We start from the raw sequence: 24,302 nt of genomic DNA on the forward strand, positions 1-24,302 counted from the left end.
ACAGTGCAAGTGTTCGAAAGCACAAAGGCAGACAATGCCGACCCACGCCAGCTGGGAAGTTGCGGTGCCCGGGCGGCGGCGGGGAGCTCGCGTCCAGGTAAGGGAGTCCTGCACCGCAGGTCTGCTTTCATCTTCCTGGATGGACGTTTTGGGGGATCGGCCGCACTTTTAAAGCGAATACACCAGAACGCGCCCCCCACCCCGTTCCGTTTCCAGGAGGCGCGGACTCTTTATTTTCCAGCCAGGTCCCTCTTGGGGACGGGAGAGGAAGCACACTTCACATTTCAATAAAAGGGGACGGCGCGGGTGGAGGTGGGGGTAGGAAAGAGGTCAGCGAGAAGCCAAACGGCATCCCTCCCGCCCACCTTAGTGCCCCCAGCGCCGGTTCAGACGGCGGAGACGGGTGGCGGCCAGGAAACTGTCCCTTTAAGGAAACCTTGGCCTCCAGAAGAGGGGGAGGCAGGCGGGCTCCGGACTTGGCGCTGCAGGCACCGCGGAGTGGAGACGAGCGCGGCAAAGCCACAGCCATTACCTGCAGCGCTCGCGTCCTTCCCCCACCTCGGGGCCCCCTCCCCCGTCCCCGCCTCCCAAGGAGACTTCTAATTCGGAGCATGTGCCAAGCCCTTTATCTGGGGAGGAAGAGGAATGAGAGCTTCTTAAAAATAAATGAAACGTTTGCATCTAAAGCCTGTGTATGGGGGGGGGGGCTAGGAAAGGGAGGGGTGGTGGGTGGGGGCTTTAAAGGCGCCCTGGTGGGCGGAGGCGGTGAATCCGGATCAGCCCGGCCGGAGACTGACGGCGGACGGCACCGGGCACTGCCGCCGCTCACAAAGGGGAGCGGCGCGGTCCGGCCCCAGCAAAAGGGGAAGAGAAAACCGCCTCGGGGCCCGATCCGCTCGGCAGCCACAATGGCGTCTTTCACGGGGCGTCCCGGGGCGCCGCCGAGGCTGCCTGCGAGCGCGGGGCGGCGGTCCCCTCCCGACCGCCGAGCGAGCGGAGCCCCGGGGGCCGCCGCCCCTGCGCGCCCCGCAGGGTGGTGTGCTCGGCGGGGGCGCTCCGGCCGCCGGCGGCGCTGGGAGGCTCCCGGCGGGGCCGCTTTTCAGACACGGAGCTCCGCGCCGGGGAAGAAAGGGACGCGCGCGGTTCGGGCGCGGGGGGAGGAGGCAGGGGCGGGAGGGGGACGAGCCGCTGCACGGCGGCCGCCGGGGAGGCTGGCGCGCTGGCGGCGGGCGGGCGGCGCGGGCACTGGCTCCGAGAGCCGCGGCGGCTCCGCTTCGAGTTCCCGAACCGGGCCCGGGGATCCGGAAGCCGGGCCCCGACGCGTCGGCTCCCGGCCCCGGGCTCAGGCCCCTTCGGCCGCGCCCGCTCCTTCTGCCCATTCCGCCTCGCTCGCTCCCGCTCCCACTCGAGGAAGAAAGCCGAAAACCGGCAGGAGCTGCCCCGGAGGAGCCGGCCGCGGGTCCGAGCGGATACCCAGCCGCCGCGGCGGGCTGTGTGTGCGCGAGTGTGCCGCGCTCTCGCCCCATGCCTGGCACATGCGTAAAAGCGAGTTGCGCCCAAAGTCCCAGCCATACCCTCCTTAGCAAATAATAACAAACCCAAACCGTCAGATCTTACCTGAAACATTGAAGCACAAAGTCTCTCTCCAAGTCCCCTTTTCCTTTTCCTCTCCCCCCTTTTCCGATTTCTCTCCCAGCGATCTGCTCGGCTCGCCACACCAGAGAGAAATGCAATAGCTTGGCTAAGGTAGACAGAACAAAATACAGAGAAGAGTTGCTCCAGGGCTTTGAAACCCCTCAAGGCAAGGATCAGGATACAATTAGCTCATGCCTCTACCTCCAGTCTAAATCAATCTCCAAAATAAAACTTAAATCAAATTAACTGATCACAGGGCAGACAATTGATCTCCTTCAAAAATAAAGGTCTACACATACGTATAGATAAATATATACATAGGAAATTTTTTTCCAGATTTTTTTTTGGTGGAAAAACAGTCTTATTCCAGCCTCCAACTTGCTTTTTACCCTCCTCTTGCACAGAAAAGCTGATTTTAATCGTTGTGATTAGTTTTGATGTAACGTTTCCGCGGGCGATTTCTGCAAATGGATGGAGTGTTTCTTTGCCAAAAGAGGGAAAAGCAGCAGATGATGATAATTATAAGGATTGTTGGTTGTTTCTTTTTATTTGTGTTTAGGGCTCTCTCTTCACTTTCTCAAGTTGACCTGACACTGCTGTTACACTAAGGTCGCGCAACTTGTTGAGGAGGATCGCCGCCCTGTCTGATCAAAGGATAGGTGATAATTTGGCAAGAGAGCCGCACATTTTTGGTTCCTTTGGCGACATAACGTCCCACATGACGTGGATAAAAATAAGCACATGCAATCTGCTTTGCCCCAATCAAGTCTGAATCAGCGCCTGGGGGTGATACACAAACTCATTTCAAATGTTCAACCATGCAGAATTGCAAAAAGATTGAAGGACTTACACTGCCTTTTTTTTTTAAATAGCTAAATTAAAGACAACAAAACCTACATTAGGTGTAGCCAGGGACCTACAATTTAGGTTTGTTTAATCAACCCTCTGAACATACCTCCCCAGCTCCCTTCTCTTTGCTTCTCTCCACCTGGTATCTTTTATGGGAGGGTGGGTTGTATAATTCCATTATTTAACGGAAGTGCTCTGCGGGGCTGAAGAGACTCTAACATAAACACATTTCCCCAGATGCTACTCCAGTTCTGACCTCCCCCACTCCTCATCACTTCTTTCTGTCTAGGTCTTTGTTCAAAGAGACTGTGCCGGAGCCAGTTGGTAATTCTTTTTAGTTAGAGTGGGACGTTTGGTTGTAACTCAAAGGTCACCTCCCATTAGTGTTATATCCTTGCAGGATACTTTTCGAAATGCTATGTGTTTTGAGCACTTCACAGTTCATTAATTCAAAGACTTTGCTGACATTTCTTATGAAAAAGACCAGCCTGTAAGGCCAAAATACTAAAAAAAAAAAAAAAAAGGGTGGGGGGGGAACACCCTTAATAGAACCAGACATGTCTTGTGACTATCTGCAATAGGCAGCATTTCACAGGAAGTGTTTTTTAGTCATCATTTTACCTTTAAAGTAAGCAACTTCTGCAATACCAGCAGAACGGGGAAGGCCAAGCCTTGAAGAATATTATCATCAGATCTGTGCCGTAATGACACGAGAGACTTATGTCAGAATAAGAATCAGGCGATGGTAGATTTTTTATCATAGCAAGTTCATATGACGACGGTATCTGATTTGAAAATATCAGTCTTCTGTAGGAATAAAAAAAGAATGGCTTACAAAATAACAGAACAAAGTTGTGTTATCCTTTGTACATTCTGCCTCCCCACACACATACAAGGTAGTTACATCCTCATATGTAATAAATTTAAATGTCCATAATACCCCAAATTCAAATGAATTTAAACTTCGTTTTTGCCCCCAAATAGCACTAAATGTTAATATATTAGTGTGAGAAGAAAAAAGACGGTGGAAGAGATAGCCTCAGTTACTGATATGACTTCATACATTGAAGGTATGGTGGCCTAAAGTGACTTTTAATTAAAGTCTGTGGAATATTGTATCATTGTCCTGGCATGATAGAGCTGGAAAGATTCTTTGTGGGCATCTAGTCTTTCCTATCACTCTTCAGATGAGGAAACTAAAGCAGCTTAACGGTGGTCACAAGCCAGGCACGCCTTGACAGGGCCAAGCCACAAACAGGCAGGACTAGGAGAAAGGAGGGAGGTGTGCCCTGAAGTCATTCACCTTGAGGAACTACACACAGTTCTAAATTGTGCTACAATGGCTTAAAAACCGCACTTTCCAAAATCCCTTTCTGGAATTGTACTAAAAACCTGTTAGCTCATTCTTTTAAATATCTCAGAGGGCAACACACCTTTGTCCTTTGATGTTTAACTTTTGGAACACCCCCTCTCTCCACCCCAAATTAATACCAGGTCTGGATATAGGTGAATGATGAAAATGGTCTAGCTTATTGAGAGTCAAAAAAGAAAATACGACTTGAAGCATTGAGTCCAGTTTTCTCATTATTTCCCAAATGGACTAAAGACAATTCTCAAAGTATCAGCAATGGGAACTTCGCTTTCCAAGACAACCGCTCTGAAGGGAATAACGTTCATTTGAACAAATTGAGTTTTGAAATGTTTATTTGTTAGGTGTTTTTAGTACTTCAGAATGATAACACTTACAAAATGATGCTCTTTTAAAGATTTATGTCATTGACAGTTTAAAGGGACCCAACCTACTGACTTGATCAAGGAATCTGTGGTGATCCCATTGGCAAATAGACTGCAGAGTGAGGTCTCATTGTGGTGAGGATCTCAATTTTCTCAGTTTGAAGGGGACTGAAAGTTGAGACTGTGGGGTTTCAGAGTGAATCTTATTTTGTATCGTGCAATATGAAGAAATGACAAAACTTCCCAACCTTCCAATCAAAGGTGATGACAACATGTTTTAAAATTTAGAGTAGGTTTTTGATGAAATGGCACGTGAAAAGCAGGGTCCGCATCTTGCCAAGTAGAAGATCCCTCACTTACCAACTTGACTTCAATCAACCCCTGCAATTGTAAAATTCCCCCCAGGGACTTTTTCTCTAATTAATACCCGTGCAACAAAACTTCTGCATTGTGTGATTTCTACAGTGCTTTTTTTTCTCCAATCGTGAAGAAGTTGGGGGGGACAGAGTATATTAAAAATCTTTCTAACCTTCTCTTTCATTAAATAGTTGAAGTGAGATCAGCAGCCTAAATACCATTAGCCACGTGGAGATTGTCAGCAAGAAAACAATCAGAAAGAAAACACAGACCTCTGTTGCTCTTCTAGGGTCTCACTACCAAAATAAGCTCTACCGATTTTTAAAAGTATGAAAACAATGAGAGGATATTTTGAATTGAAAGGAGGAGCTTGTGGAAAAAAGGTTAGCACTATGACTATCGAAGAAGAGAAAATGGGGTGTGCTTTAAGGGGAGCAGCAGCCCCTTCTAATTTTAACGGGGGGACAGCTGGTTTGGTACCATTTTAGTCACTAAACCCTCGAATCACAAGTTCTCATGGAACACCGCAGCTTTGTTCAGGGGCAGCCCGGTGGCCCATTCTTGGTGGCGATTTGGCAAGATGTGGATGATAGTTGCTGAGGTGAAATGTGGAATTGAAGAGCTCTTCCCCGAGGAAGCCAGACACCCAGATCGAAGTTGACTATTCCACTGCACTTCTCATCGGACAAAGTGAGAAGCCTCAGTGCTTGGGTTCAACCTGGGTGTGCAAGGATGTCACCAGCCACGGCAAGGCTGCCATGCTTTCCTCCCTGCATGTCACCAAATGACAGTACGGAAGTTCCCTCACTGTTCCAGGAGGACCCACTAGTATTACCGGGAGAGGCCCTGCAACACAGGGAGGCAAATCCTGTTGTTTCATTTTATTTTTGAGTCATTTTTTTTTGGAGACAATCACTTGTTTTGTATCAGCCAACCTGAGACTCCTGTGATACTGTGGAACATGCACATTTCTCTGGCGTCATTAACGAGCTCAATCAGAATGGGTTTGTGATTTCTGGTGGTTTGGCTCCGACCACCCCTGTTTATAATTAGCCTCTGGAAAACATATTAGGTTTGTACATCACGGTCAATGTTGGGTCTGTAATATATCCCATTCGGAAAAGGTAGGTCCTCCAAAGGTGGCGGTTCTGCTGACGGGGATCCATTTCAGCTCACCCATCATCTGAATAAAAATAGATACCCCGTCCTTACTCTGAGGCCCTTAAATCAGTTGGGTCTTTTATCAAAGTTTCTCCTCTATTTGTACAATGTGAGTACTAGTTATAATTGCACATTATAAAGCAGCATAGAAGGCAAACCCAGCAATAAAGCTTAATTGTGGTTAGATACCCTGCCCCCCATTTTAGGTGGTCTCCTTTAATAGAGAAATACCTTCGCTGACAACGATACAGTTGTGTGAAGAAAGAGTTGTGAATCTCGTATATTCCTCACTGGCACTTAATATTCTCTGGTGGACATTCACATTCTACATTTAGTGTAAGTAATTATATCTTCAGTTGCAGTGTGATCTGATCCTTTGTTTCTTTAGGCGTATAACAGGAATAAAAATTCTTCAAAATTTTTTTCACCTGAGAACATGCTTCCTGATTTTTAGATAGAAGAGGAGGGAGGGAGAGACAGAAACATTGGTATGAAAGAGAAATATCGATTGGTTGCCTCTCCTACGTGCCCTCAGACCAGGGACCAAATCTGCAACCTAGGTGTGTGCCCTGACCGGGAGTCAAATGCATGGGCCTTTCGGGTTAGGGCACGACACTCCAACCAACTCAGCCACATCAGCCAGGCCTGAATGAAAATTCTTATGAAGCCTTATTTTGAGGTTAAATGTGAAAACATGTAGAAAATATTTAGAATTGTGCCTAGCATACAGTGAGTTCTCAACAAACAGTAGCAATTATTGTCATTATGGTTTATAGAAGTTGTTGAATGAGTAACATGATCCCTAGCAAACTGTTACTATTTAAGTGAACAGCACAGAAGAAAAATATTTATGCAATGAGATACCTAATTTATTGAAATTTTTGTGCCTGATCAGTTTTAAGAATAATAACTAAATCTCATTTTATTCTTTTATCTAGAAATCATATGGACATCTCACATTTTCCTGTAAAATAATGAGGGAAAATGAGATTTACTCCAAGGTAAATTTTAGCTATGACAAATTATATGTCTGTGGTGTTGCATACTAGGGAATACTCTTTTTGTTCTTTTGAGGATCCTTGGCTTTGACAAGGCTGCCTCACACATATAAAATAATGAGTTAAACATTTTACATAAATTGCTGGTACAAGAAATGGGACTCAAGTAGAATTCTGCCCTGAACTTCTTTCATCATAATTATTTGCTTTTTGCCTTTCAAGAATTATAGAATCGGTACAAACAAGTGTATCTGAAAATCGAAAGAAATGAAGTTCAAGGCAGATTCAGATTTCAAAGGAATAATTCAGTTAATCAATCGATCGATCATTATATTCCCCAATTTTCTACCTTCTCCAGTTATGCAACTTCTTCTTTCCCAAACTTTAGATCTTATTATTTTCAAGATTGTTTCCTGTTATCTGGTAGGCCATCCATTTTAAAGTTATGCAATAGTTAATGTAAGGAAATATTTTTAATAAGACATGCATTTCATTAGCCATTTTGTTCTATTTCATATTTTAGTGCCTCATAGTAACCAGCTGGCGTGGAAAGATACTTCAGTCTGCAGTGTAATGCATCCCAGGCACGGCCCATTGGTAGAGAACCACTTAGCTGCACTTCACTGTTCTTCTGTCCGAACCAAGGCTGTTCACGAGAATCCCCGTAATACAATTGAGGTCCCTCAGGGGCACCATATACATTTATGTAAGTTATCTCCTCGTGCATCCTTTGGGTGTCAGAACCTCTCAGCTTTGCTAACCATAAAATATCTGCCTTGAGCATATTACTAACTTTAAGACTCTAATGATATGGATGTCATATTTCAATTTTTAAAAAACCTTTCCCTCCTCCACTCCTGAAAAAAAAACAACCCTGTAAAACGTATCCAGTGGAATCATCCTGCGGTTAAAAACATAAGGTTTGCTTAAAAGGAAAAGAATCATGAAATGCTCTAATTAAAAACAAACAAAGCCAAGAAGAAAAAATATCTGGTCAAAAAAATAATAATTAAACAAGAAACAAATGTATTACTCTTCAAATTGTATTAAGAGCCACTATCAACAAACTGCTGCAGGAAGCAAGACTCTGTGTGTTTTCTTTAAAGTTGTTGAGAGAGAGAGCAGTTTCTAGGGTCTTAATGAGCATAAGCCTGATCAGTTAAAATGGGCACTGGGAGGAGGGGAACAAATCATCAAGACTATTAAACATGGGCGTTTAAATGGTTTTGAGATTGTTCTTAATAATAACATTAATGATAGCAGTGATAAGAAACAGTTATGAAGGATGGTGGGGAGTTTCCATTGTGTAAAGACCATCTGGCAGTGAGAATCAGACATAAAACTCTGAAATGAAATCCTCAATCTGTCCCTGTAAGGTTGCTTTGTAGATAATGGATATCTTAATTTTTTAAAAGACTGAAAAGCATGTCCATTGTGCCGAACGTATAGCAGCTCCCGCTGAGAAAACAAAGCTTGTGTGTCTGTTTCCTTCCTAATTGTTGTTACTCCTAAACCAAACAAAAGCTCTGTGGAAGAGCTTGTAAGTTAATGATCGTAGCTTATCTGCCTTTTACTTTATTTTATTTTTATTGCTTCAGGAGATTTTTGATAGGTAAGACATTATCGTAATACTCTTAATCCTCATTTACCCAAGTCGGGGGCAAGAATTTCCCCAGGGTTTCTCCTTATAATAAAGCCTACTGAAATAAAATTTGAGGGGTCGGGAGGGCCTAGATTTTTGGTCTACAGCAAATATATCACTTAAAATTTACCTTTATGTAGTAATGAGAAATATCAAAAAGCAAACATCTCACTCAGAACCTGGAAAATGGACAGTAGTAGATAGGTCATTTTAGTTTTATTTATTATTTCTGGGGATTAGCTATTTCTACTTTTTAGATTCTCTGGCCATGTCAAAGTATAATGGGGACAAGATCACAAAAATTGTCTGATTCCATTTATATAAGATACCTAGAGTAGTCAGATTTATACAGACAGAAAGTAGATCCGTAGTTACTGGGGCTGTGGGAGAGAAAGGAATGGGCGGTATTGTTTAATTGGTGCATATCTTCGATCTGAGAAGTTACACACAGCTTGAATGTGCTGAATACCACTGAACTATATAATTAAAATGATTAAAATGGTAGTTTTTTCTTTTTTAAAGAATTTATTTATTTTTAGACAGGGGGGATAGGAGGGAGAAAGAGACAGAAGCATCAATTTGTGGTTGCTTCTTGTGCGCCCCCTACTGGGGACTTTGGCCAGCAACCCAGGCATGTGCCTTAAACTAGGAGTCAAATTGGTCCACAGGCCGGTGCTCAATCCACTGAGCCACACCAGCAAAGGCTAGTTTCTTTTCATATCTATATTTTACTACCGCCACCACAACAAAAAAGATAATAAAACTATACGAATATCTCTAAAAAATATAATGGGTGGATACAATGGGGTAAAAACCGAACCAAAACAAGGTATTCAGTTCTCCAATCTTCTTAACTTGTGTTCCATCCATAACACTTGGCAAACAAGTTGCAACTGATTGTGGCTGCTTATCAAGAAGCAGGCAGAAAACCCAGCTCTCTCTTTGGGCCATGCACTGCAATGAAGACCCAACTTGAGTAGTGAGCTCAGACAGGCCATTTCACCATTCTGTATCCAGATCAGCTAAATGCCCCATTCATTGACGATTCCTTCAGTGGGTTATAAGAACTTGAATATTCTGAGTCAGGTCAAATCCCTGGAAATTAGTGAAATTTCCCAGTTTTTCCTCCTATGGTAAAGTCTGTAAAAAGAAATTTTTCTGGGGGGTGGAAAAGGTTAAATCTTCAGTTTGCAATGAATATATCATTTAAAACATCGTTATGTAGTAAAGAGATATCAGAAAGAAAGCATCTTTCCAATTGTCTGGATACTTGGAATTATGTGTGCCAATAGCTAGTTGTTTCACGATATGTTATTTTATATTATTTTGAAATATTTTATTTTATTTTAGATTTTAGAGAGAAGGGACGTGAGGGTGAAAGAGAAGGCAAGAAACATCAATGTGAGAGAAAAACATCGATTGGTTGCCTTTGTAGACACTACAGGGGACCGAACCTGCAACCCAAGCATGTGCCCTGACTGGGAACCAAACTGGGGACCTTCTGGTGTGCAGGATGGTGTCCAGCTAACTGAGCCACACTGGCCAGAGCTCACGATATTTTTGATGTGCCCTCTGTGCTTGTCATTGTGTAGACAGGGACTTGTACCTAAAAATGCAACAGCTAAAGCAGCTTGTAGATTAGTAAAATAATTAAACTGAATCATTTGCCACATTAAGAAGGGAATCAGAGAACTGGATGCCTTTTAGAATTCATGAAACTGGATATCTGTTTTTAGTTTTTAATTCTTCCCGGGGTTTGGGTTGAATTGGATCAACCGCCTATAACCACAGCTTTAGTTTTCCTGCATAACTTCTCATGTCACTCAAGGTGCTTAGATCCATTCATTCAGCCTAAATACCCAGTTTCTTTGGCTTCATAGCAACAACTTGTCATAGATTTTTTGGTATCCTTTTATTTCACAGAAATTGATTATTTTTAATTCTCATACAATAGAAAGAGAAATCTTTAGATTTTAAAGAGTAAGAACACATTTCACCCCCCATTTCCTCTCTTGTTTTTAAACCTATTTAACCTAAAAACTGGCCTTTATTATGGTTTGTTACTTTTAAAAATTTTTAAATATTTTTTTATTTATTGTGCTATTACAGTTTTCCCAATTTCCCCCCTTTACCCCCTTCTGCCCTGCCCCCTCAACCCTCTAGCACCTCTGTAGTTCATGTCCATGGGTTGTACACATAAGTTCTTTGAGTCCTGTTTTTCCTATACCATTTTTATCTCTCCCTGTCTATTTTATGCCTACTAACCATGCTTCTTCTCCCCTATACATTTTCCCCGCTATTTCTTCCTTCCCTCTCCCCACTGAAATCCCTCCATGTGATGTCCATTTCTCTGATTCTGTTCCTGTTCTGTTTTTTTGCTTAGTTTTTGTTTCCATTGTTTTTCTTTTCTTTTAGGTTCATTTGTTGATAGTTGTGAGTTTGTTGTCATTTCACTGTTCATATTTTTGTCTTCTCTTTCTCAGATAAGTCCCTTTAACATTTCATATAATAATGGCTTGGTGATGATGAACTCCTTTAACTTGACCTCGTCTGGGAAGCACTTTATCTGCCCTTTAATTCCAAATGAAAGCTTTGCTGAGTAGAGTAATCTTGGATGTAGATCCTTGCCTTTCACCACTTCAAATACTTCTTTCCAGCCCCTTCTTGCCTGCATGGTTTCTTTTGAGAACTCAGCTGATAGTCTAGTGGGAACTCCTCTGTGAGTAACTCTTTCCTTTTTTCATGCAGCTTTTAAGATTCTCCCTTTGTCTTTAATCTTGGGTAACTTAATGATGATGTGCCTTGGTGTGTTCCTCTTTGGGTCCAACTTCTTTGGGACTGTCTGGGCTTCCTGGACTTTCTGGAAGTCTATTTCCTTCACCAGATTGGGGAAGTTTTCCTTCATTATTTGTTCAAATAAGTTTTCAATTTCTTGCCGTTGTTCTTCTCCTTCTGGCACGCCTATGATTCAGATACTGGAACATTTCAGGTTGTCCCAGAGGTTTGTAAAACTCTTTTTTCACTTTTTTGAATTCTTGTTTCTTCATTTTGTTCTGGGTGGATGTTTATATTTTCCTTTTGTTCCAAATTGTTGCTTTAAGTCCTGGTTTCCTTCCTGTCAGCTGTTGGTTCCCTGAACATTCTGCCTTATTTCACTTTGGGTATCCTTCATTCATTTTCTCATTTTACAACTGAGCTCAATCAGTTCTGTGAGCATGTTGATTACCAGGGCTTTAAATCCTCCATCAGATGGGTTGGTGATCTCCTCCTCTCCTAGTTCTCTTTCTGAGGTTTTGCTCTGTTCTTTCATTTGGGCCATGTTTTTTTTTGTCTCAGCATGCCAGTTAAGTTGTAAGGGGGCTGGGCCTTAGGAATTCACCTGGGCAGGGGAGCCCTCCTGGCAGGGCTGCAGGGCTGCCTGTGGAGGAGGGGCCAGAGAGGGAACAATGCAGCTCGCCTGCTCTTCTCTAGAGCACTTTTCAACCAACTTTGCTGTAAGAGTGGTAGAAACTCCCACTGCGGCAACCCCAGCAGAAGCCCACAGTCAGCTCTGAGTCTCCTTAAGTCAGCCCCTCCTGCGAAGCTGCCCCCCAGCTGGGCAGCCAGCTCTGTTCCCAGTGTCCGCAGCCGTTTTTCTTTTCTTTTTTTAAATATATTTTTTAATTTTATTGATTATGCCATTACATTTGTTCTATTTCCCTCCTCCGTTCCCCTCCACCCTGCACACCCCTCCCCCACCATTCCCCTCCTTTAGTTCATGAACACTTGTCTGAAGTTCTTTAGATTCTGTATTTCCTCTACTATTCTTACCCTCCCCCCATCTATTTTCTACCTACCATCTATGCTACTTATTTTCTGTACCTTCTCCCCCCTTCTCCATCTCACACTCCCTTGTTGCTAATCCTCCACGTGATCTTCATTTCTATGGTTCTGCTCCTGATCTAGCTGTCCTGTTAGTTTGCTTTTGTTTTAGGTGTGGTTGTTGATAACTGTGAGTTTGCTGTCCTTTCACTGTTCATCTTTTTTATCTTCTTTTTCTTAGGTAAGTCCCTTTAACTTGAACAAATAATAAAAGAGAACTTCCCCATTCTGGCAAAGGAAATAGACTTCCAGGAAATCCAGGAAGCTCAGAGAGTCCCAAAGAAGTTGGACCCAAGAAGGAACAAACCAAGGCACATCATAATTACAGTCACCTACGCAGCAGTTTTTCTGAGTTGGCTGGCTGGTCCCACTGCCTTACCAGTCTGGTTGTTCGGGTTGATTTTTTCTTTAATTCCTTGGTTGTTGGAGTTTCATGCAGTTTGATTTTCTGGCACTTTTGGTTGTTTATTGATTTCAGGTAGGTTGTTGTCCTCTTCTGGCTGTGCCAGGAGGCGAAGGGTCTCTCTTTACCTACACTTCCATCTTGGTCAGAACTTGTATTTTGTTATTTCTTTTGGTTTCTCTGTAAGGAAGGTTGGGCTAATGGCAGGGTGGCTCACTATGATAACATTAGATAAGTTGGCATTATTCGATAAGTTGGTATTATTCAAATTGTCCTCCCAGAGTCGTTTCTTGGATCTCATAGAAGCTCATTATAAGCAAAATGGAGAAGCTGAAACAAAAGAAGTTTGAGCTGGAAAAAAATTAAGCTATAATAGAAACTTAAGAAAATATATTAAATGGGTAACAAATAAATTAAGGGAAAGATCGAACTCAAGCCCCCCACTTCTCCGCAGGTTCATGGGGAGTAGGAGTGGAGTTGGGTGGTGGAGAATGAATAAATGTGCTTCCCCCTTTCCTTCTTTGGACTCTTAGAAGTCACAAGTTCTCGTGGCCATGCCCTGAAGAACTAGAAAGAAGAAAGATGATAATGCCAATCTCCATTTTTAGGCAACATGTTGAATTTTGGAGCATCTTGACACAGATTTGAGCCCATGTTTTAATATATGATAAATTTATTAAATATATGATAAATTTTAATATATATGATAAATTTGGCTTTGACTAGCTCTGCCACAATTCTACCTAGTCTTGTTATGATTTTCTTCTTTTCTAGCTTTCCTTATTCAGACTGAGACAATGAAAAGTTATATTTGTACAATTTACCAAACACTGTCACCTCCATTGCTTCATTTGGGTTTTCCAGGCAGGGCTGTTATCCCAATTGTATTGAATATGAGGAAAAAGAAAGAGCAATCCCCCACAGTGGGGCAACAAAAGTCAGAGCCTTCTTCTGATTCCAAGACCGGGGCTTTTTTTTCACTAAATGAGAACTCGCATTCATATTAGTTCTAAACAGTGGTTTGCTCCCAGTTATGCCTACTATGTACTCATCTTTGGCTTAGACAAGAGCAGTCTTGTAGGAAGCATATGTAAAATGACATAGTGAATGAACTTTTTTTGTTCTATGCCACAATATTTAGTAAGTAAAACAAAAGGAATCCAGTTAGCCAATTTCTGTGTCCATAGGATATCAAGCTCCTAGTTTGAGTGACGAAACAGGAAAGTGACATCTCCCTCCTATCCTTCCCCATCCTCCTTTTTATTCCTTCTCTTTCTATGAAGCCTTTGACTCTTGGAGTTGTTCTAATATCATCCCCTTGAAATACTATAATGATCTCTTTACAGAGCCTGGTTTCTGGGAGGAATGTATATGCCCTGATGCATTGGTGGGCTAGTCAAACCCACATCTCAGACCATCAGACAAGGTGCAGCTATCTTTATGACCTTCAGTAAGACCTTTCTGTCCTGTGGGTGAGCAGGAAAGGGCCGACTTTGCTTTGAAGGAAGAGAAACTGTATATTAATGGTGTGGTTGAGTTTTTCAATAGCCTATGCCCACCCTCATTTTTTGAAATAACAAAGGAGTCAGGCACGTAGTCAAGTAGCAGAAAATATCTTCCCCGTGTTGCTATGCCGATACATACCTCTGCAAAACCGTGCTACGGTATAATCCCTGTAGCTTGGCTCAGCTTCCAGGGTCCAATGTGGGGATGTCCGGAGGCCTGAGTGGATACAGCTAGGACTTGAGAGGACAGAACATAAGGTCTCCATTTGTTGACTACTCCATTCATACTTGATCCCCATTTACTTCTAACTTGCATCACATCTCTTTCTTGGCACCTCCCCTCATCTCTGTCAGTAACAAATAAATCGAAAGGTGTTTCCCAAGCAAAGAAAGATCTAGCCGAACATCTTCATAGCCTAATTAGAGGGCTCTTCATTTCTGAGAAACTTGACTGTGTATGTTTCCTAATCAGACGAGAATAAACCTAACGGGAGCCCTGACACTGCCTCCCCTGCAGCAAGCTGTGTGCACAGAACAGCTACCAGCCAAAGGAAACCATGGCTCCTTGTCTCTGTAATTACTATACCCAACTCCAGCTTCAGTTACAATGGAACTTTTTACAAGATGAAGGTCTTGCACCCCCCCCCCCATGCATCAGATCACAGAAAAATGCAGCAGAAGCCTAAGCTTAACTTTAAAGTTCTCTGAGTCTGCTAGTTTTCTTTTCTCTGTCTGTACTGTGTCTGTGTGTGCAATTTCATAAAAATCATAGGTAGAGATATTCACCTTTCCTTTTGAAGAAGGAAAAAGAAATGGTTCCTGCAAATGGAAACAAATTCCATTATTTTTTTTAATGAATCTAAGGTTTCCCAAACCGAATAGGACCCTGATCTGGGTAGTCAGGTACCTTGCCTCTGGCGGAGGCCACAGCGTAATAAATATGTCAGGGTGAGGGAGAGGAGAGTGCCTCACACACAAAGCCAGTTGTACCATTTTATATAAAAAGGAAATATCTGTCCCAAGCCCCATGGGTGGTCTCATAGCCTGAAGCATCAGAATTGATTACCCTTGGCTTGCTTAATTCCACATGTCCTTGGTAGGCAACAAAAGGCCTGGCTGATGTGGAATTCTAAACTCCATGCTCACAGCTATAGTAGTTAGTTGCCTGGACAATAACAAGAGAAGTTTCAAAAGAGTATGAGTCCAAGCCACCAACTCCTACTACTGAAAACAAGCCAGTCAACCACTATCCCCATAGCCATGGTGTTATGCAGAGGGGTTGCTTCTCCCCTTCACACTTGGGTGCGTGCCGCAGTATAGAGAGACAGGGACCCTCCTTTACCTGTGTTTTCTGAGGATATAGATTTCTCTCATTGCTAGAGAGGGTCTGGCTTTCAGAAGACTCTCAGTAAACAGGCAAATCTCTTCAACTTTTTCTCCCTGCTCTTGAAGTAAAGACCAAAATTTCTCTAAGCTCTGCTCGATCTGAACTGTTTCCCTCCGCACCCATAAGAGACTTCTCTCTCTCCACTCTGGCTTGTCCCTTAATACTCTGGGTCTTCTTTAGCTCATTCCACTCAGCTCACTGCCCCAAGGCCTTTGCACAGGAGGAAACTCCTGTACATAGGATGCTTTTTCCCTCTTCTACACTAGTGACTTCTGTGCATCCTTCAGCTCAAATATCACTTCCCCTCAAGTGGGGGGAACCCTCACTTCCCCTCAAGACCAGCTCAGTGTTCTACGTTATAAGTCCTCGTAGTTCTCTGGGCTTTTCCTTTAGGGTAGTAATCAGTTTGCAATTGTGTATTTGTTTATTATTTGATTACCATCTCTTTCCGTAAAATAGGAGCCAGATATGCTTTTTCTTATGAGTTGTTTCCAGGGCCTAACATAGTGCTTGGCACACAGTCGTTGTCCAATAAGTACTTGTTCATGAAGGTAAGAAATTAATGATAAGTGAATGAATATGATAGAAAAGACAGTAGAAAGACCACTGAAAGAGAAAAAAGACTGAGATTGTCAGCAGGTAGGTAAGGGGTGGAATAAGTTCACTTGGGAGTTGGTGATTTTGTAAATCTGGCAGTAGGGTTTTTTTTTTTTTTTTTTTTGTCATAGGTTTCCAAGATCTCAAAGAACTATCCTCAAATCTACGATTCCTACCCAAAAGAATTGAGAGTGGAGAAGAACTGAGGGGCCAGAGAGGGAACAATGCAGCTCGCCTGCTCTTCTCTAGTGCACTTTTCAACCACCTCTCCCGTAAGACTGACAGAAACTTCTACTGCGGCAACCCCAGCAGAAGCCCACAGTCAGCTCTGAGTCTCCTTATGTCAGCCCCTCCTGCGAAGCTGCCCCCCAGCCGGGCAGCCAGCTCTGTTCCCAGTGTCCACAGTGGTTTTTCTGAGTTGGCTGGTCCGTCTCGATTCCTTACTGGTCTGGTTGTTCTGTTTGACTGTTTCTGTAATTCTGTAGTCGTCAGAGTTTGATACAGTTTGATTTTCTGGCACTTTTGGTTGCTTATTGATTTTAGATTGGTTGTGCAAGGAAGCAAAGGGTTTCTACCTATGTCTCCATCTTGGCTGGAACTTCTTTGATCCCATTTAAACTATCATAGTTAAGCTGTTTCAAATTAGAAATATCTCTAGGAGAAACCAATAGTCCTATTTTAATACTTTCTCTGAATTTGTATGTTTAATTGGCTCTCAGATGTAATCCATCATTTATCTATAGAGATCAACAAATCCAAGAGACAATTACGGTTTAAGGTGAAATCCAGACCTTCTTTAAGATTGTGCCCAAAGGACTATGGGTGATACATGAATCTCTAATGTTGGTTCACCAGTGAAGAATGATCATCTTGCCCTGGCTGGTGTAGCTCAGTGGATTGAGCACGGGCTGTGAACCAAAGGGTCACTGGTTCAATTCCCAGTCAGGGCACATGCCTGGGTTGCAGGCCAGGTCCCCAGCAGGCGACACATGAGAGGCAACCACAGATTAATGTTTCTCTCCCACTCTTTCTCTTTTCCTTCCCCTCTCTCTACAAATAAATAAATAAACTATTTTTAAAAAAAGAATGATCATGTTGAGTGTGGGCAAAAATTCCCTGTAGATTTCCAGGACCCTAGCCCTGGAAAGCTCACCCAGCAAATTTGGCCCATGATAGTGAAAATCTGCATCTCAGACTGTCCCTTAAGAATATCTCGATGCAGGTGAACCTCATTACACACCGAGAAACACTGATGTGCCCCATTCTCTACCTTAGGGAAAGAAACCGTAGAGAGCTCAGCTAAGTCAGTATTTTTTGTCTAAATATTTTGTATTGTACTAATTGTAGGAGATAAAGAGAAGGCCTTAAGAATGCCACCATCTGTATTCAGTCAGTCTGCTGTGGAAAACAATTCTTCACAACCACTGTTCGATTCTAATGTAGAGCCACTCACTGGCAAATTGGGGGAGTTACTAATTTTATTGACAACCCAAGGAAACCGTGAATCCTCCCTCATCCTACATCATCTTGCAAACTTTTCCATGTTCCTTCCAGGGGGTTCTTGTCCCTCTGAAGCACCTCTTAGAGTCCAGATACACTACCCTCTTTTCAACCCTCTTCTTCCCAGAGAGGCCCTTTCTTCATTATGAAAGAATCATATAATTTCACAAGTAAAGGAGATTTGGGGGATCATGTAACTCAATCAAATGTTTTTTTTAGAAAGACTTCATTTATTTATTTTAAATTATTTTATTGTCATTCAAGTACAGTTGTCTGTGTTTACCCTCCCACCTCCCCCCCCCCAGCCATCCCTCCCTCCCTCCTCTCCTTCCACCCCACCACCTTGGTTTTGTCTATGTGTCTTTTATGGTTGTTCCTTATTTAGTTATTTTTAGAGAGAGGAGAAGGGAAGGAGAAAGAGAGGGACAGAAACATCAATGTGCAGTTGCCTCTTATGCGCCCCTTACTGGAGACCTGGCCTGCAACCCAGGCATATGCCCTGAATGGGAATTGACCTGATGACCTTTTGGTTCACAGGCCAGCACTCAGTCCACTGAGCCATACCAGCTAGGGCAAATAGTGTTTACTTTTTAAATAGTAGAAGAAACAGAGGCAAAAGGAAATTAAGTGACTAACGTCACACTGGATTAAAACCAAGCTATGTAGGTTCAGTTGAATGTTCTTTAATGATGCTCATTCGTATTTTGTCTAGGAGATATAACTAATGAGAACATGATCAAGTTGACCTCATTTTAACTTGTGGGACCTATTATCCCCATCCCCCAAACACGCATACACTTATAGGATTTATTGGGTAACATTTTGGAATCTACTGAGGTTAAACATGTTTTTAGGAGTTTATTTGAAAACATCCAGTCCTAGCACAGCATTTCAGAACTTGAAGACCCAGGCCTATGAGCACAAATTGCGCTTTCTTCTGATTCCAGAATGCTTTTATGTAAATCTCCAGGGTTTGAGCAGGATGTTTGGGTGCACAGGGCGTGGTGATAGGAGTAGGGCACTGGATTACATTGAGCTGGACGATGTGGGACAGGTGGCGGTGGCCACAGGGCAGGTGCTGAGAGAAGATAAGAGGACAAACTGATAGAGCCCCACGGCCAGGCTATATGGCTCCTTCCTGGACATCTGAGAGAGGCTGTGCAGTGTAGTGAAAAGAACGTCAGCTGAAGGGCCAACATTAAATGTCATTTACTTGCTCTGTAACCTTGTTTAAGTGACCTTGTGAGCATTGCGAGTTTGCTTATGTATACAATATGGGTAATTCATACCTATTTCATAGTTGTGTTAGAGGGAAAAGAGATGACATATATAAAAGGCCTGGTATATAATACACATGCAAAAAACGCTCAAGTGTATGCACATATGTATATATTGTGTATGTATGGTGCATGTGTGTATCTTGGATTCCAAAGGAAGAGCCAAAGCTTTCTATTAGAAAGTCTTGCTTTTAAAAAATCCCAAGCAACACTCTCTGAAACACACATTCCTAGAGTTTTGTGGGGGTTATGTGAGTTTGAGTGGAAGCATTGCCACGGTCTGTTCCTTCTTGCTTCACACATACACCATGGAAACAAGCTGAAAGGGAAATTATGTCTTCACTTACCCCCCACATCCTAGAAAAAAGAAGTAGACATGTCAAACTCACCAAAAATGTTGTCAGCTCATTAAATGTTTTATTTCTCCAGTACCAAATGAAGGAAGAGTGACTCCAGCCAACAGTGTTGATTGTCTGGTTGGGAAAATAACATTTTATACAGGCAGCAACCAGAGAACAATACCAAGTGGTACACAAACCATTACCAACTAGCTCTCATTTTAAAAGAAGAAATGATCCTGGGGGGTGGGGTTGGCCTGGAAAGGCATCTTGGGAGGTTACCTAGGGTCGTATTTGAAAGCAGGTTTTGGAAGCAGAGATGGAAATGTGTGCCCACTCTACCACTGGTGTTTTTGTCCAGTCATTAAATTCTAATCCTTGCTCACTTTGTGAAGGGGAGAAAATGACATTTACTTCTTAGGGTATTCTGAATATTAAGCAAGATAACAAATACAGAGCACTGAGCAAAGATGTTGGTGTAGAGTAAAAGTTAAACAAATTGGCTAGATGTTTTTCAAAGTGAATCCTAGGCAAAAACAAGTGTTGGAGAAATTGAAACCCTCATATACTGCTCATGGACATGCAAAAGGATGCCGAAAACAGTTCAACAGTTCCTGAAAATATTAAACATGAGCTACTGTATGACCCAGCTATTCTATTCCAAGAGAAATGAAAACGTATATACATAAAACTTGTACATAAATATTTACAGCAGCATTATTCATAATAACCAAAATGTGGAAACAACCCAAATGTCCATCAGCTGATGAATGGATAAAAAATGTGGTGATTCACACAGTGGAATATTATATGGCAATAGAAAAGAATGAAGTGCTGATATATACTATACATGGGTGAACGTTGAAAACGAAGTAAAAGAAGCCAGTCAGTCACAAAAGATTATAAATTATATGATTTAATTTATGTGAAATGTCTAGAATAGGCAAATCATCCATAGAGAGTGAAAGTGGGAACATGTTACCTGAGGATGGGGTGGGTAGTGGAGGGAAGAGGAGTAACTGCTAATGAATTTGAGGTCTTTTGGGGGTGAAAATGTTCTGGAATTAGATAGTGGTGATGGTTGCACCACACTGCAAATGTGTGAAATGCCACTGAACTGTACACTTTATCTTTTTGAACTGTACACTTTAAATGAGTGAACTCTACAGTATGTGAAAAATATTTCAATAAAGCTTTTTAAGTGACTCACCTTAGCCCTCCACCCCATCCCACAATTCTCCAGTGTAATATTCTCTGAAACCCATGTTAAGTTCAAGTGCAGTAATTCCAAGTTAACCTTAGAGGCAGTTTGAAGCCTCCCTGGGGTGGTAGAAAGGGCAAAGAAGATCCATCGTTTTCAGATTTATCAGAATGTCAGGCACTGGAGTGAGCAGGGAAGAGCAGTCAGAAGAACTGTAATAGCTTCTGACAAAAAAGGAGACGCCTTTGTGGCTGTATGTGTTTGTGCTTGTGGTGGGATCTTCAGTCCCAACAGTGCATGCTGTTGGAGTGAAGGACCCATAAGGGCCACGGCCAAGCCTCTTCGGGTTTGGGCACCTGGTGTGCACTGACCACAGTGGGCGGGTGGATCAGCCCTGTTTGGGCTGCACAATGGACAGGTAGAGAGTCCCTACCCCCTGCACAATTCATTTTGCTTTCTGTGAAAATTGTCCTTGAGGTAGGAAGATCCTCAATTTTGGTATAGAACAAACACAAATATGATATTTCATATCTTCTCTGCCATCTTCACCCTCCCTTGTAATTGGAAACTCTTGCCGCCAGTCTCCCCGGTAGGATTTTTGTCTTCAAATGTGTATAGAATCCTCCCCTCCCTGTCTGCCTTTCTCCCTCTTCCAATTTTCAAGATCTTTTATTTTATTGGTCAGCCCTTTTGATTAGCAATGGTAAAGGAATAGAAGGGAGATGGGAGAGGATCCGTTTCATTAGTTTCTGATAAAGTGTACAGTTTTAAAAGGCTGCTTTCATAAATCTACACATTTTTCTGTTCAACAGTCTCCAATTTACCTCCCTCTTTCAGACGCTGGTTTTGTGCTCAGAGGCACAGAGACCTCAACCACCTCTACATGGTCCCTTAACCAGCCTCCAGCTGATTCCGAGGGTGGAGCTTGTCTTTGCCCTTCCGCTTCCTATTAACCATTTTCTTCTTATTCCCGGATTTTGCCCTTTTTCCTCAAGTTCACTGTTACAGACATTCTTCCTCGGGAGCCACCCTCAATCATAGTATTGAGCCTGGTTCTCGTGGTGATCTAGCTGCCCACTGCATCTCCACACTCAGATTTCCACCTGTGATGCAAGGCGATGAATTCTTTCCTCACTCACTGACGCGCACGTGCGCGTACACACACGCACACGCACACGCACACGCACACACACACACACACACACACACACACACACGTCAGGTTAAGAAGGGGTCGTTTATAAAGCATTGGGATATCACCTCCGCTGAAAACACCCAGAATGCTTCACAGGAAGAACCCCAGGGAGTCTTTGTTGTTCTAATGACTATTATTGTTTTAACAACTCAAGTTTCTATTCAGTGACTAAGGGTATGTGTATTTTGATATTTACAATAAGAGTCTTTTGGGTGATTAGGCTTGGAAACCCAGTGTTTTGGTTTAAAAAATTTCTGTAAGTTACTTCCCCCTCTGAGACACATACAACTTGGGCTATTGAGGTTTGGCAACATGGTAAAGGGGATTCTGGATGCTGGTTCTTGGGTAGCAAAAGTTAGCGTGTCCCATCTTAAACAGTCTTTATTCCATGGGGATCTCCCCCTCCCATCCCCTCCCTTCCTCTCATCCCATCCACCATTCCCCGTCCCTCTTTCTCTCCGTTTCCCCTCCCTCTCCCCCTTCCTCCTCTCATTTCCTTTTTTAGAAATGTGACAGTTGCTCCCAATTTCCTTTCAAGTGGACATGAAAGAGTTTTAATCACTGTTAGGCTTTCTTTCTCCTTAGCTCTCCATCTTTCAGCCTATTTCAAATATATACAAAGTATTCAGGATTTCCCTGGAGTTCTTAGGGCCTCAGAACATTCTGGAGATCTTGAGTCTTTTGGTCCACTATTGTAGTCGTGAGCCAGACCCTGATCCTCTATCCTAAAGTCAACCGGAGGTTCCCGCTCCCAGGACCAGCAATGGTCTCGGAACACGGATCCCAGAGAGCCTTCTCTGTACCAGTTCTTGTCCCGGGCGCCTGGGGCTTTGAGAGTATGGCTATCCATCTCATCTCATTGATTCTTCTACCGATACTTTCTTACACTCAGTCCAGAAATATCCGGGGGCGTACTGTGACAGACTATGAGGTGTATAAGACCTAAATTACAGTCTTTGGGTGTTTCCTGTTCCACATCGCTCTCTCTGAATAGGGTCATCAAGAACCCTGGGAAAGGAAAGATCATGAATTTAGGCTGAATATTCTGATGATCACCTGTTTTTTTTATTCAGTTCACTCTTCCGTGGGTCTCTGTCATGTATAATTATTTCTTCTGGTGTTACATTTTATATTATCTTTTTCCTTCCTGAGTGTTAGAAATGGATTATTTTCTTTGTTCGAGGTTTACATTCACCTAAATAATGGGATTATAATTTGGTAATAAATTCTATACATTTAAGAATACATTAACTATTGCTGACTTGTCCAGATATTATCTATTTTGGTTTCTTTCTATCTTCCTGAAAAGCCACCCAGCCCTTTAAAAGCGTAGTGTTGCATGTTTGTTAAGGTGTAAATTGGCTAATTTGTTCTCTTCTGTATTATGATCCCACCGTGGTGACCTTAACCAAGCAGGAAGAAGGTCTCCACAGTATCTTGGACAGGATTCGTGCAGGAGAATACTGATGAGGAAAGAAAATAGCACTGGAAGTTCACTGGTTCTCTGTTTATCCATTGACAAAGAAATAGCCACTTAAAAACAGATTTTCAAACAGGAAAAATCAAGTGAAAATAAAAGCTAGTTTAAATTTTTAAAAATTTAGGTTGAGATTGCTCATTTGTTCATTCTTTTTTATTTTTTAAAGACAGACTTTTAGAATCAAAGAAAAGTAGCTATAGCTTAACCTTTTAACTTAAAAACATTTACCTTTTTAGTTGGCTCATTCCCTGTCATTTAAAAAAACAAACAAACAGATGAACTTATAGATACAGACAATAGAATTGCGGTTGCCACAGAGGAAAGGGTAGGGGGACAATGAAGAGGGTAAAGGGTGTCAAATATAAGGGAACAGAAGGAAATTAGACTTTGGGTGGCGAGCACACAATGGAGTCTACAAATGTCACATTATAAAGTTGTACACCTAAAAGTGTGTTATTAACCAATGTCACCCCAATAAATGTAATTAAAAAGAAATAAAATAAAAATAAAAAACCCAAACGATTCTCTCCACCCACTGGGAGATCGATGCATTCTTTTCTATTCTTCTGGACTGACATTTAAAAATATCTGATTTGATGCCACCATCATTCTATCATTATAACACTAGATCCAAATAATTATTCATTTTATTTGCTTCATAGAAGATCACCAAAAAACACACTTGTCATCAAGGCCTGACTGGCGTTTTTTAGTCCACCGGTGCAGGGTTGCTGAGTAAAACAAACAAAGAAAAGCACACCAGGGTAAGTAAATGAGTTCGTCTGTGGTATTTGTTCTGTGGCCTGGTTGAAGCAGATAAATAATTAGAGAGGGATATTTACTGCCATTGACCTGGAACAGATAATGTGCCACATAAAGTAGCTCTGTCAACTCCCCTCTCTCTAGGATGTGGCTCTCCATTTCCAGGAAATAAATCTGTCCTGGCCAGGTGGCTCAGTTGGTTGGAGCTTCGTCCTATACACCAAAAGGTTATGGGTTCAATCCCTGGTTGGGGCATCCAGTGGAGGCAACTAATGAATGTTTCTCTCTCATATTGATGTTTCTCTCTTTTTCTAAAATCAATTAACATATCCTCAGTGGGAGGACTAAGAAAAAGAGAGAGAGAGAGAGAAATCTGAAGTTCAGAGCTATGAGTAAACTATCCTAGCTCATACAAACTTT

At 42.4% G+C, this 24,302-nt stretch overlaps 1 protein-coding gene and 1 long non-coding RNA gene across 2 annotated transcripts in view; one reads left to right on the top strand and one right to left on the bottom strand.

Moving 5' to 3' along the window:
- The window catches only part of KCTD1 (potassium channel tetramerization domain containing 1), a 187,824-nt gene extending 186,116 nt beyond the window's left edge, over window positions 1-1,708 (bottom strand). Inside the window, exon 1 of the mRNA XM_037127850.2 lies at window positions 1,618-1,708. Coding sequence (XP_036983745.1) covers window positions 1,618-1,626 — 9 coding nt within the window. The 5' untranslated portion in view covers window positions 1,627-1,708. The remainder of the gene's footprint in view (window positions 1-1,617) is intronic.
- LOC119036178 (uncharacterized) lies at window positions 1-23,840 on the top strand. The gene is made up of 4 exons (XR_005079938.2): window positions 1-97; window positions 6,675-6,737; window positions 7,258-7,440; window positions 23,783-23,840. It is a non-coding gene; the product is annotated as an uncharacterized LOC119036178 (long non-coding RNA).
- Window positions 23,841-24,302: the final 462 nt, after the last annotated feature.

Source organism: Artibeus jamaicensis, unplaced genomic scaffold (assembly GCF_021234435.1).
Source record: "Artibeus jamaicensis isolate MK-2021 breed Jamaican fruit bat unplaced genomic scaffold, CSHL_Jam_final contig_354, whole genome shotgun sequence".
NCBI lineage: Eukaryota > Metazoa > Chordata > Mammalia > Chiroptera > Phyllostomidae > Artibeus > Artibeus jamaicensis.